The 13,577-nt window shown below is 52.5% G+C and overlaps 1 protein-coding gene across 9 annotated transcripts in view; it reads left to right on the forward strand.

Annotated features, from left to right (window-relative positions):
• Positions 1 to 13,577, forward strand: part of TNRC18 (trinucleotide repeat containing 18) — an 89,605-nt gene that overhangs the window by 29,748 nt on the left and 46,280 nt on the right. For 6 of the 9 annotated variants that reach the window (XM_084642062.1, XM_084642059.1, XM_084642060.1 and 3 more), the window contains 3 exons: positions 856 to 1,011; positions 4,931 to 5,056; positions 6,658 to 8,451. In XM_084642062.1, the coding sequence (XP_084498188.1) occupies positions 856 to 1,011; positions 4,931 to 5,056; positions 6,658 to 8,451 (2,076 nt within the window). The remainder of the gene's footprint in view (positions 1 to 855; positions 1,012 to 4,930; positions 5,057 to 6,657; positions 8,452 to 13,577) is intronic. The other 3 variants (XM_084642063.1, XM_084642064.1, XM_084642065.1) reach the window with 1 other exon arrangement.

The following is a 13,577-nucleotide window of genomic DNA, read 5'->3' on the forward strand; positions in this document are numbered from 1 at the left end:
GGTTTGAAATATGAGACCAGAGGGGGCAGGCTGGATCTTTCACCGCCCGTCCTGATGGAAATGGCTACGCGGTGATCTCACTCACGCGCACTCCCTTCTCCTGTTTCGCTGTGGGTCCGCGTAGATTTTGGGCGATCCTTTCTGAAGACTTTCTTCTGGGGACTTTTAACCCAAACTGGGTCTGGTTGGGCATATCTGCCTCCCCACCGTACCAGTCCCTCAGAGCAAAGAGCAACCATTGCCCCCGTTGTGTGTGTGGTTTGTGTGGTTGGCTGTGTTTTATCGTCTGATCTGTCGCATCTCCTCTCGTTGGTGAGTCCCCGGGCCAAGCCCTCCCCCTGCAGTTTAGAAAGCAGAGCAAAGATGAAGAGGTTTTTCGGCTGGGCTGACACAGCTGCATCCACCAAGTTCCTGTGCTAACCGCTCTTGGCGTGGTTTACGTCTTAGCCGTACTCATCCTCGCAACGCCCCCGCCAGCAGGTCCATTTCATTGCCGCCGTGTTACAGCAAGGGACACTGAGGGGCAGCAGTCTTGCCCAGGGAATCAGCACGAGAGCTGGGGATGGGAACGAGAGAGCTGCTGCATGCCAGCCCTGCTCCCCCTGCACGGGCCCATGTGTCCCCTCTCGCTACAGATCACAAGGGTTTGTGGCCAGGGGGAACCAAGTGGGAACATGCGCCTAAGCCAGAGACTTGCTCATCTTGCAGGGCTTTCTCATTAGGCCTCCTAATGGGCAATAGGGGAGTGGGCACTGGGGCATGGCAGATGGCAGTGGGAGGGTGCAAGCTGGGAAGAACCTCTGCTTTAAAGCTGGTACCTAACCCTGACTTTCTTCTCCATCCTCCCCCATTCAGGTGAGGCCTTCCTGGGTGGGTATGTGGCCAGCGGACTAGGGACCTCCTCCACGCCCCATGGAAGCCCTACCCCTTTACCCTCTGACCTGTCCTTCAGGTCACCCACCCCCGCCGACCTACAGATGGTGCAACTCTGGGCTGCTCACTCCCATGAAGGTAAAGAGAGAGAGAACCTGAATGCTGATGGCAGTGGCTGATTTCTGGGGCTGCCCCCTCTCCTACCGAGGTGGAGGGGAGCGTTGCTTTCAGAGCATCGTTCAGGTGGGAGATGGGGTTGGGTCACCTTGTGGCCATAGGTGCTCAGTAATAGCTTTTTGCCCCTGTGCAAGCTGGCAGTGCCCCTGATGCCACGGGCTAGGGTCGCGCGATCAGCTGGAGGAGCAGCAAGGCAGAGCTTGTGGGGACTGTTGAGGTGTCTGTTGGCCCAGGATGTTGTGCTGGATTGCAAAGCTTTCTGCTCCGTTGACACCAGGGGGAGAGGGCCATGGGTTGCCCCCTTCCCATGCAGAAGCCTGTGTCTGGGGTAAGCTGTATGTTGCTTGTTGCAATAAAGCCTGTCCCTCTGGCCTTGCCACATGGTGCAGGGGCCAGCGAGGTATCCGGTGCCTTTTGCCGAGGCCACAGCCGGCAAAAGGAGCAACGTGTGTTAAGCAGTCGTCTGACCTCCAGATCCCTACTTGTGTCTTCTCTTGTGGTTGGTGTGGGGGTTCAGTGGGAAGCTGTGTGTGTGTACAGGTGCGCAATGGATGCATCCCCCTTCCCAAAGAGGGTTTTCTCATCATGTGCTCATTCTCCATTTTTTCCGCTGGCTGCTGGTGACGATGTAACCCTGTGCTGTGATCTGGCTTGGTTGGGCAGGATTTGGGACTTCTCCATCCCTGGCTAAGGGGAGGAGGGGAATGTTTCCCAGACCACCAGGCTTGCTGTGCCCAGCAGTTCAGTGGGATCCTCCACAACTGTGTGTGTCTATGAGAGAGAGAGAGAGAGGCCTGGCTGAGTGCTGTGTTCCCAGGCCTGGGAGCTAGGTGCTCCTCCTGGGGTCTGACCATCATGCACACCTGTCTCACAGGGTATGCTCAGGGTTACCCGAAGCGCTAGAGACATTAGAGAGGGGCTCAAGTGGCAGAGTTGGGATTTGTGTCTTGTGTACACGTTGCGGTTGTTTGGATCTGGGTTTTACCTTGGTCTCTTATAAAGATAGGGGCCAATCTGCAAAATTCAGAGCCTGGTGCAGGCTTCAAGCACCCCAACATTCGGAACGTTTGGAGCAGGGGTCCTGTCGCAGCCCCTCTTTGCTGTGTGAGCCCCGTGTTCTGGCCTGGGCCAGAAGCCACCTTGCTGGCGTGTGTTCGTTGTGTCTTCCCACCAGTGCATGGATTCCCCTTATAAAGCCAGAGCAGAGGGGAGATCTTAGTGACTGCGATTTGCTCTGGTCACCTGAACTCCTTCCTGAGTGGCTCCCTGCCTTGTGCGCCCATCGCCTCCCTTGTTCTGGGGGCCGTAGAAAGCCCGAGACGTTATGTTTTTGTTTTGCCTAGAGGGAGGGGGAATCGATACGTGTGATTCAGGAAATTCAGCAAGTGGCTAGTGAGTAGCAAACTGATTCCAGGTTCTTCTTATGCCTCTGTCTTTGAAACTGCCTTTGCAGCCGCAGCATGGAAAGGGGGATCAAGGTGAAGTAGCCATCTCTGGGCCACTGACCTCATTCAGTTCTACAGTCTGGATAGATGGGACCTCATAGGGCAGATCTGTGCTAAAAAACTAGCCATGTTCAACAGCCAATGCAGAAAACATCCCCTGCCCTTGTTAGAACCAGGCTTCAATCACACATGCTTACTTGGGCTTGAAGACTGTTTGATCCTGTCCACTCCAGCAGTGTTTTTTCCTTAATTTCTTACCAAGGCTGCCACTTGTGGGAGTTCTGGCAAAGTCGCCAGTGTGGACAGGCTGCTAGAAAGTCCTGCATGGGTGGACCTGCATCAAGTGGGAGATCTTCAGGAAAGAAGCCTGGATAAGGCCCTGGTGTAGAGGTGACGGTGGGCGGTGAAGAAAATGAAACAGTGGGTCATGGGATGGTGCCCTGCATGTACCCCCTTAGAGCAGCTACTTCTTCAACACCTTCTTGGCACCATTCCCACACGGATTCGCCTCCCCAAATATTAGATTCTGTGCCTCTCCCCATCCCCACCCCCCTTTCCCAAAGGCCTGGGCAGATGCCTGGTGGGGACAGCTAGGTCAGCTGCGAAGTTGAGAGCTTACCACTTTGAAGAGCATGCGTGGAGAGTATTTGCTCCCATGTGTTGCCAAACTTTCACTTGATTTGCGTTCTGAAAAATGTCCGCGTTCTCATGACTGATTCTGCTCTGTGTGCAGAACTCCTATGGACTTCGGTTGGTTTTTGCACACAGTAGCTGTGGAATTGAGACTCAAGTGGTTGTTTGCAAGGGAAATGGGTTTGGGTCTCCTCCCCTTACTGTAACCATGGGCCCTGCCAGATGGGACACTTTCAGTCATTTGTTCCTTACCCCAGTTCCTAGCAAGGGAGCGTGATCTAGATGAACGTACTAGTCACTAATCTAGAATAAATCTCCTAGTTGCATCAGTGCTCAGGAGTTACGCAACTCTGTCCAGCCCATGGAATAAAAAGGCACATTTCGCAGTCCACACACAGCCTGAATGTTCCTGTGTGAACACTTCATGGCTTGCAAAGGGCGTACGTGCGATGTTTTTATATAATTATGCATAGAACTGTAGCAAATCTGTCCCACCTGGGATTTAGCAATTATCTCTTTGCTCTCCACTTCAGCCACTTGAAACATCACAGTGACTGCTAGGATAAAGCTCTGGTCATCCTGCTCTGAAAAGAACTTGGGCCAAAGAAAGATCTCCATTAGGAGTGAGCCATATAGGGGTTATAACCAGGGATTGGGGGTTTTGGTTTTAACCAATAAACACCAGTAAAACACCCCCAGTACAAAATAAATGAAATCACTATTCATCCAAAACACATCAGAAAAATACCAGAAATAGTTACTCAATTTATGTTGACTTCACTCCTTTCCCAGTGCAGTTCGTTTACATAGGTGATGTTCCTGATCCCAGGCTTATCTCTAAGAGCTTGTTTACACTGCGCAGTAATGTGGACTACGGCCGTATGATTTCTAAAGCACAGTAATGTGTTGCACGTTAATTGATCTGTGTAGACCCTGCTGGTGTGTGCTAAGGGTGCTCTAGTGTGCTTTAATATAGTGCTGTTTGAAACAGTACTACGTGTATATACAAAGACAAAGCTAATTTTTTGACATCTACGTAGAACTCAAAAATTGTTAAAAGAAAACCAAAACTAATAAACCCTGAAAAACAAGTTGTAACACAAAAATTAGGCAGGTTGGATTCCATCCAGTAGGTGGCAATGGTGCGCATAGCCAATTCATCAGTGTGCCTTGTGTAAATATATACATAGCAAAAGATCATGAACAGCGTCTAAATAATTTGAAATATTAACTAGGTCGTCCAGATGCTGCTCTGAGCACAGGCCACAGTTATTGTCTGTCTCTATTCAGATTCTGTTGTGGCTCTTTCAATCCGTTGTTTTATGGATTCTCAACGATATTGCTGCCACAACACTGGTTACAGTGGGATTGCTGCGATGGGGAGTTTTGTTGCAAATTTTGACACGTTGATCACTCCTTGCAGCTGCCTATGGAGTGGGGCAGTGCTTACATCACAGCGGGATGGCGACACACCTGGTGCGACACACCTGGTGCAGTAATGCCTTGTGATCTGGAGCCACAGAAGTTCCTGACTTCAAGGGGAAATATCAGGGCAGCAGGCAGCGCCCCCTGGTGGGAGGATCTACATGGTGCTCCGGAGCCCTGGAGTATGAGTCTGACTCTCAGCACCCTGCAGCCTGGCGTGACACAATGGGTTGTTCAAGTAAAGCCGCCTCTTCTGGTGTGGTGCGGGGCGGGGCGGAGGGGGGCGTTGCCAGCCATAACAGTCTGTAGCTCTGCGGGGTTTGTTCCAACACAGGGAGCCGGCTGTTCTGAAACATGTTTCCTCTTCTGTTTTTCAGGCTTCTCCCATCTGCCCAATGGGCTCTACCCGTCGTACATTCCCCTAAGCCACCTTGAGCCCCCCCGCAGCGGTAGCCCCCTCCTGGCCCAGCTGGGTCAGCATAGCCTCTTTGAGTCACAGAAAGGTCAGTCTGCTTGCATCGGTGTGTTTGGAACTGGGGTTGTTGTCCCTCTCTGTGCAACTGGCACGGGCTCTTCCTCTCTATCCTCGCCGCTCCTTCCCCATCCCCGTCCTCTGAGAGACCTCTCCATCCACCCTCCTTACCACTCCCTGAATGGAGGCCCAGCCACCAACATAGCTGCACCAGAGCGAACCACCAGCAAAGACAGGTCAAATCCTCTGGGCACCAGTGCGAACAACCACTGCTGGAAATGGGGGTTTGCTGCTGCGGTGCAAATCACAGCTTATGGGGGCTTCCCCTGTCTGCCTGGGGTCATCTGTGACTCTAATTAAGACAGATTCCCATGGTGGCAATCAGATTTCACCAGCATGCTCTTCCATGTCCGGAGATCCTCTGCCCAGCAGCCAGAGAGAGTCAGCCTTTGGGTTGCGCTGATCCCTTCCCTTCCCCTGCTCCCTAGAAGGGAGAAGCCTCTGCAGGGCAGCCCTTTTATAAGGAAACTTAAATACCAAAGGGCTGATGCCGTTAGGGACAGGCCCATCAGCCTAGCCTCATGAATTAACCCTTCGATGCTTGGAGCTGGCCCATCCCAGTGACCAGCTGTGTCTCAAAACATATCTGTGCTCAGCCCTGGACACGTAATGCCATTGTGTTGAAGGGGTTTCCGGCCAGGCTGACAGTTGCGGGAGGGGAGGGATGGGAGAGCGGGACTTGGTGGGTGTCGTTCAATTCACACCTGGTGCGATGGGGGCCTGAACCTCAGCCCTGGCAGCCAGTGCCCTAGATTGTCCCACGTGAGCCCGTACCAGGCTACCTGCCAGCCGTCAAACCATTGGAACTTTGTCCCAGTCCCTAAAGGGTGAAGGGGGGTGTGCTGTCTGATGATGGGTGACAGGAGGGGTCCCAGCTGAGCCCAGTCTGGAGTTAAAATGCAGAACTACAGCTGCTGGCTGGGTGGTGCTCCAAGAGCTGACCCTGGTAGGAGGCTGAGAGGCTGATCTTGAAAAGTACCTGGAGACCCCAGAAGAATCTTGACCAATCAAATGCGCGTCATTAACCCTTCACAACCGTAGTTATCCCATCTCAGCCCCTTCACCCGGGCTCCGTATGAGCCACACACTCTGCGGGCTCTGTATGAGCAGGTTCTTGGGTTGGTCTGACGTGCCCGTGGTGCCCTCCCCTTCAGAAAAAGAGAGGCTCGTGTGCCCCTCCCTTAAAGTCTCAGGCAGTTTCTCCGTTGCATCACTGCAGGGCAGGTGACCTGGGGGCCTGTCTTTGACGGAGGTGCTGTGATTGAGGGGGGGATTCTTGGCAAGATCCTTCTCCCCTTCAGTCTGATGGTTGGGATTTGGTGGGGCTTGGATGTGTTCTGGGAACCCCACTAGACTCCTGACTCTCTGCTAACGCTGAGGACTAAAGGTTTGGGATTTGTCCTGCCCCCTTGCCAAGAGCATCTAAATGCTTGTCCCATATTGGCCTGGCCCCATTTTCCCCATGTTGGTGAGTCACAGCCGAGCGTTTTTGGGCTCCTAATGGGAGCAGTCGTGGTTGGGAGTCTGCAGTGGAGAGAAACCAAGGTAATCTTGTTCCATTTCATTTTGCAGATGGATTTTATTTATCTGGCCACGCGGGACAGTCTGCCTTGCACCCCCAAGCCCCCATCTCGAGGACAGTGGCCAACCATACGCCAAGCACCCTGCACCGCGAGAAGGACCTCGGGCACCTGCACAAGAGCTCCAAGGAGGGCCTGAAAGACACCCCCGGCAAGGAGCGGGCCTGTCGGAGTGACCTCTCCCTGCACTTCCCCAAGAAAGATGGCAAGCCGAAAGAGGAGCCCAGGCCTCGCAGTGTAGTGGATCTGACCCAGGAAGCCAAACCCGACAGCGACCGGAAAGGGACTGGCTTGGAGAAGCCAGTGAAGGCAGGGGAGCGGCTGTCCCCGTTCCTAGCCGAGCACATACCAAACCGGGGGGCTGGCAGCGGGGAACCAAAGTCCAAGAATCCACTACAGACCTCTTCGCTCAACAACTGCAATGGCGGTGGGGACCCCATGCTGAAAGCTCTCGGGAGTGAGCAGGACCGCTGTGCCAAGGACCCCAACCGCCACGACGAGAACATGAGGCCTTCTGCTCATGTCCACTCGGACAGGCTGAAAAGGGGTGACTCCGCCATGACCCCGGGGGGCGCTTTGCACATCTCCTGCAGCTGCCCCTCCCCGCACCCTTCCCAGCCAGGGAAAATGACGCCCTCCTCTGCGTTCCCACCCCAGTCTGTCCATTCCAGCATGTACACCATCTTCCCGCCGGCCAAGGAGCCCGGGCGGGAGCACAAAGTCGTTGCCCCCACCTTTGTGCCTTCGGTCGAGGCCTATGATGAGAGGAATGGGCCCATCCAGATCGCCTCCCAAGCCCGGGACAACAAAGCGAAGGACAAGGACATGGGCAAAGTGGGTGTGTTGCAGTCACCCACAGAGCGGGTTCACACCGATGCCTCCCGCACGCTCTTGTCCCAGGACTTCTCTTGCCACAGCGATGCCAAAAGGATGGAGGCCCTGAGGGAGAAGGGATCCGTGATAAGGGCCAACTCCATGGTGCTGAAGAGGCAAGTGGCTTCGGAACCCTTTCTGAACCGGCCCGGGCTGGGCTCTCCAGAAAGCAGGGAGTTCCTGGCCGCCAAGGGCTTGCTGAGGGCGTGCCCGGAGCCAGAACACCGCACCTGCGAACGAGACCGCTTCCAAAGGGCCGGCTCCAAAGAAGCAGCTAAGGTATATGGCACTTTAGACTCTTCCAGGCAACACCTGGACCACCGGCAGTTGAAGCCGCCCGAGCACAAGTGGAAACCCTTTGAAATGGGCAACTTTGCTACTACCCAGATGGCCGTGCTGGCCGCCCAACACCACCACGTCAGCCAGGTGGAGGAGGAAGTCAAGAAGGCATACCTCGACCCCAGTGGCCTGCAGAGGTCTTCAGCAGTAGGGTCCCGGGGCACGTCTGACGTTCTGCACCCCACCTCCCACAGCGAAGGGTCTGCCATGCAGAGCCTCATCAAGTACAGCGGCAGCTTTGCCAAGGAGACGACCGCTCGGCAAAGCAACGGCAAGAAGAGCCCCTTCGGCGGGCTTGGCAACATGAAGCTGGATTCCGCCCAGCTGGGCACCTCCAAGATCCAGCAGCTGCTTTCCCAGCAAGCCGGGAAACAGTTGAAGAGAGACCTGGAGAGACCAGAAAGTGCCAAGTCCTTTGGCCGCGAGAGCATTGGCTCACAGGGCGAGGTGGAGGTTAGGCACCTGCCCGTGGGCATAGCGGTAGCGGTTGCTCGGCAAAAGGACAACAGCAGCAGCAAAGTGGGGCCCAGCCTGGCCGACCGGGATCGCTCCCTCTCCCTGAGCAGCATAAAAGGTAGGACCCTGGGGTCAGTCTGAGAGCCTTGAGATCCCTCCCGTGGGACTGAACTCTGCCATGCTGGGGTGTGCCCAGAGGGGAAAGATGTATTGAGACACCGAGGCTGATCTGGGCTCCCCTCTCTAGGCTGCCTTTGTGGATCGGGGAGTGAATGAGAACAGGATGGGGGCAGAGAAAACTCAAACCTAAACGCTGCTTGGTTGGCTCAGGGGCTTGGTTAGAGCCCAGGGAGCCTTTCCTCTCCAGGGCACTGGTGTGAGTCCAGCCATCGTGGTAGCGAGAGCTGCCCTCTGCTGGCCGTACCGCAGAAGCTGAGTTTGGTAGCCTCAGTCTGCTTCCCCGTGTACTGCAAGCCAAAAGTCTCCTGCTACCAGGGCGACTTGCCAGCTTCCCCTTGTGAGCAGCCTCTGCGGGAGGCGAGGGATTGAAGGGGCACTGGGAATCCTCCCCTTTCATGCCTCCAAGGCCTTGGCAGGGTGAGATACAGGAACAGCTTGCCCTGCAGCTGCCTGAGCTGTTCTCATTCTTGGGATCCCCCCTCCCCGTCCTAGGCCAGCGGGTGCCTGCACCTGGTTCCAATGAGCCTTACAGGTTGGAACTTGCCACTCCCCAATAATACTAGGTACTTCTCCTACCCGTTATTTAATCTAGAATTATTTACAACTGGTTTACACCGAGTAGGACCCTACCCTAAATTCAGCCCTTGCTCAGGGAAGAGACTACATTGAACATAGCTCTTGTCTGCTAAGACCGAATTGCTCCATTGCATTAGTCAAGCCAGACGGGACTGAATTCAAGTAACTGTTCAGCTAGACTAAGGGTGCTTGGGGAGGGTTTGCATATGTAACTCCCTCCATGCATCAGTTAAAGAATAGATTCTCCCAAGATTGGGAGCTAAATGCAGTCATCTGCTGGGCTCTTGGCTCGCTGTTAGTCATAAGGCCTGATGGACAGACATGGAGCTTCACAGCTTTAAAGCCAGAGGGTTGCAAACCTGCCATTCGCTTCCTCATTTAACTTGTGGAGTTTCTTTTTATATCAGGCTTCTTATGTTCTTTCTGTCCTGCGTCCTGGTTGTGATGTGGCCACCCGCACCCTGAGCTACACAGAAACAAACACACTTTCTCTGATCATTTTTAACAGGTTTCCTTTTAAATCTAGCACCCCGCCTATTTGATTTTCACTGCCTTTTACCTTTCGGAGGTGCAGAGATCGCCAGAGGGGGCTGCTGCCTGACTGAGTTCACACCTTGGGCCTTGTTTTAAATAGAAGCAGGGCCGTTTTAAGAGAGAACCTCTGAAAACTCATACTTGCAATTGGTCCAGCTGGCCACTGGATGCCGCTGTTGTGCAACACAAATATGGCTGGGAAGCACACCTGTTGGTGTGTGCAGTGAGAAACAAATGACAAATCCCTTCCTGAAGCTAATGGGCTCAGTTTTGGAGGGGTAGCGGGAGTGGGGTTGCTTAAAGCTTTGGGATCAGTCTTGAGTGCCCATGAAAACAAGGCGGTCACTGGTATTGGTTAGAGCCGGGATTGCTGTACAAGCTGCCACCTGCTCCACAGAACGGGCCACTCTCCTGATGGAAAACCCTGGTGAGCTGTTGGCTCCGGTACCTTGGCTCATCTTGCCTCCCGCAATGTCACACTGGGAGAGAGGTGCTCTCTGCAACAAGCCCCCAGCTGTAGGGTTTAGCTGCTTTAGGGTTTAGCTGCTTGAAACCAGCCATCCAATGACACCTGAAAACAAGCCTGAGGCCAAGCACAGCTTATGGAAGTATGAGTCACCCTCTGCAAAAGATGCCCTGGACCGAGAGCCATTTTGGGGCCCAGCCTCTGAATGCCCTTGAGGAGCTGCCCCCTGTCAAGTATGTTATAGCAATCCACTCTGTGGCAAAGGCACTGGTAGCCATCATAAGACTTCCCGAAACGCCCAGAATAAAAGGCTGCAGCTCTTGGTACGAACAGGTAATTGGCACTCTCACACCACCAACCACTGCGTGGACATCCAGAAAGTAGCTGGGGATCCAGAAGGATCCCCAGACTGAAAACCATCGTGACATCAGCTCTAGTGGAGGGGCGGAGATCTTCTCTGCCACTTTGGCCAACTGCTTCCCTACCTACCAGTAGTACCCCAGTTTTATCTGGATGAAAACCTTCCTCCAGATAAGACAAAACAACTGAGAGCGTCCTGGTGCTGGAGACCCCACACTTTCACTGTCCCGGCCAACAGCCTCATGTGCAATCAGACAGGAGGAGCAATGGGATGGAGCACAAAGGGCAAATGAACCATTGCTATCCCCAAAGGCCCATCGGCAAGCAAAGAGCAACTCAAGTCTCTCTGGCATAGACCAGCAGGAACATTTAGGCCGCTCAAATAAGGCCTTGTCCCAAGCCAGATCAAGTCAGTACCAGTCTTCCCACTGAATTCAGTGGTGTCTGGCAGGCCCGTTCCCTTCATAGTCTGCTATGATTAAAGCTGGTCTAGAGTTTTTGTTTGAAATCTTTTTGACAAAAAATGGCTTTTTCATCAGAACAGAAATTTCTCTGGGAAATGTACGTTTTTTGGGGGTGAAAACCTGAAAATTTTTGTCAAACTGAAAATCTTTCGGCTGTCAGTCACTAAAAACAGACAAATTTCAGCTGGGGGGATAGCGCAGCGGATTTTCTGTGAAACCAAATAATTTGTGCCCCGAATGTTTCAGTTTTTAGCTGCTGAAGACCAGAAATCAAAGAGTTGTTGGGCTTTTTTTATGAACCCCTGAAAAATTTTATTGAAAACTTTTTACAAGAAAGTGGGGTCTCTTGTCAAAATGTTTTTGCAAGGAAAAAGAAATCCCCCTCAGCATCTAATGGCATTTGCTTGTGTTTCCAAAGTAAGGTGACCAGATTGAGGGTGGGGGATGCACCCATTCACAGACCTTTCCTTAGTTGTATCTGGTTTTAAAAAAAAGCAGATTAAGCTAAACCTACACAAGCCAAAATCAGAGTGTCTCCTGGGGTGAAGAGGTGGCTTGCACCAATTTAAGTTAAGCCGATGCAATGTCGTGTAGAGCGGCCATGAGTGCCCTTACCTGGCTTCCCAAAGATATTGTCATGTTAGGAATCTTATTTTCCATAATGAATCTCTCTTTTCTACTCTGTTGGTTCCCCAAGGTATGTGGATGCCTTTGCCTATACCATCCTGCTCTCCGAGTGCATTTTAGAGCTGCATTGATGCATCTCTGAGATGCATGCTCCCAATAGAGTAAACACACAGTCAGTCCAAAGGGAACAGAACTGGAGTCAATCCTCCTGCAACTGAATAGAGGGGTCAGAGGGGATAATGACCTTGTGTTTCCAGGGTCTCCGGGCGCTGAACCATACACTAAAATCCACTTCCAAAAAGATGCTCCAAATATTGTAATCCCCCCCCCACGCCCCCGCCCTCATTGCAACAAAAACAGACCCAAGGGATTGCGGACAACAAGGGGTAACAAGAGTGAGGCTGTCAGGGCTTCTGCTGAAAGAACGCCTGGTTCAGTGGGGAATGGGTCCAAGAGCCTAGCAGGGAGAGTTGGGGCTCACTTGTACGTGGATGGGAACTCAGCTAAGGAGGAAATTAACATCTTTTTGAACCATTCCTGCTTTATTGAGAGGCTGAAGTGCTGGGTTATAAAACCACACTACTCCTTTGCCAACTAAACTGACCCTGTTCTAATCTCTGTGTCCCCTGACCTTGCCACCGCTCCTCCCTATTCTTCTTCCTATTGGCACCTCTCCTCTGTCAGCCTGCAGGCCAGTACTCTCCCTGTCAGACCTCCTGTCTGAGCCAGGATTGATTGATTGATTGGCAGTGCTGAGGGAGCCCGAGTGAGACAAACACGTTCATTCAGCGTAGCTTTTTAATTCTCCGGAGGGGCAGAGATTCATCACCCCTGCCATCACACCTCTAGCCCAAACCTTTGTCCGGAGAGTCATATTTCTCTCTGTTAGCAGCCTCCTCCCCTGTAAGCCCCCCATCCCATTCCCATAGCCCCCTTCCATCTTTCCACGCTCTCCTCTGCTGTGGCTTGAGCCATCAGAAGGCCTGATAGCCAACACGGGGGGCTGTTTGTTAAGCCATTCAGGCCCTCAGACCCTCCCAACCTGCATTAAATGTAATTTACAGAGCCAAACTAAAAGGCTGCAAACAAAGGTTGAATTCTAACAGGCCTCTGGGTCTGTTGCTAAGTGATGGAATTGGCTTTCATACAGAAAACAAGGCCGTTCTTTTTCTTTCTCTTCCCTCCTTTCCCCTTGTGCGCCAAGAGAGATTCTACTAATAACATTAGCTTGCTTGCGCTGAGTGGACGGTGCGTGAATGTTTAGACCTTTTAAGAAAGAGAAAGCAGGCTTTAGTTGGCTAATCTGTAGTATTTGGCAAGTAAAATGCAGGTATTTAGTACTCGGCATTGGTTGCCAAGGAAACAGACCTAAGCTTTTCCTCTGTGCATAAGTGATTGAATTTTGTATGCGCTCCATGCGTCATGTTCATATAGATGGACAAAATGGGCATTCACAGACCGGGACAATCGCTGGCTTGTACAGAAATGGGACTGTCCCCTTATGGGAGGGGGAGATGTGTAAGCAAAAATGAGTTGCAGGGAGGGGGTTGGTTTAAAAACAATAAAAATAAAAAGTAAAAGCCCAGCTATAACTAGTGGATCTGAAATAATATAGATGGCTAAATAAATAAAATAAAATATTTTCTGCAAATGAAAAGGCTGGTTGGTGGGGGGGGGGGGGAGTGCCAAGGAGGGAAAACAGCCTGAGAGGCCATTAGCTAAAGTTCTGTCCCAATTCCAGCTGCCAGAAAGACGGCCAGGCCTTGATTAAAACTAAATAAATCAAAAGGGCTCTGAATGGAAAAACCTGGGCGATTGGGTTGCGGGTGTGTGTATGTTGGCTACGTTAGCAAGCTCTTAAAATAATCCCAACCCTGAGATCAACTGGCGTTGGATCACAGCACAGTGTTTAGCTGTAGATGAGCAGAAGCCACACTTAAGGTGGGATTGCTGTACCCCCTGTCGCCCCCCCCAACCCATGCTGCCAGCTAACTTGCTGGATGTCCCTGGAAAAATCCATCTCCCCTCCTCTCTTTT

This window comes from Lepidochelys olivacea (genome assembly GCF_965140295.1).
Source record: "Lepidochelys olivacea isolate rLepOli2 genome assembly, chromosome: 10".
NCBI classification, from domain to species: domain Eukaryota; kingdom Metazoa; phylum Chordata; order Testudines; family Cheloniidae; genus Lepidochelys; species Lepidochelys olivacea.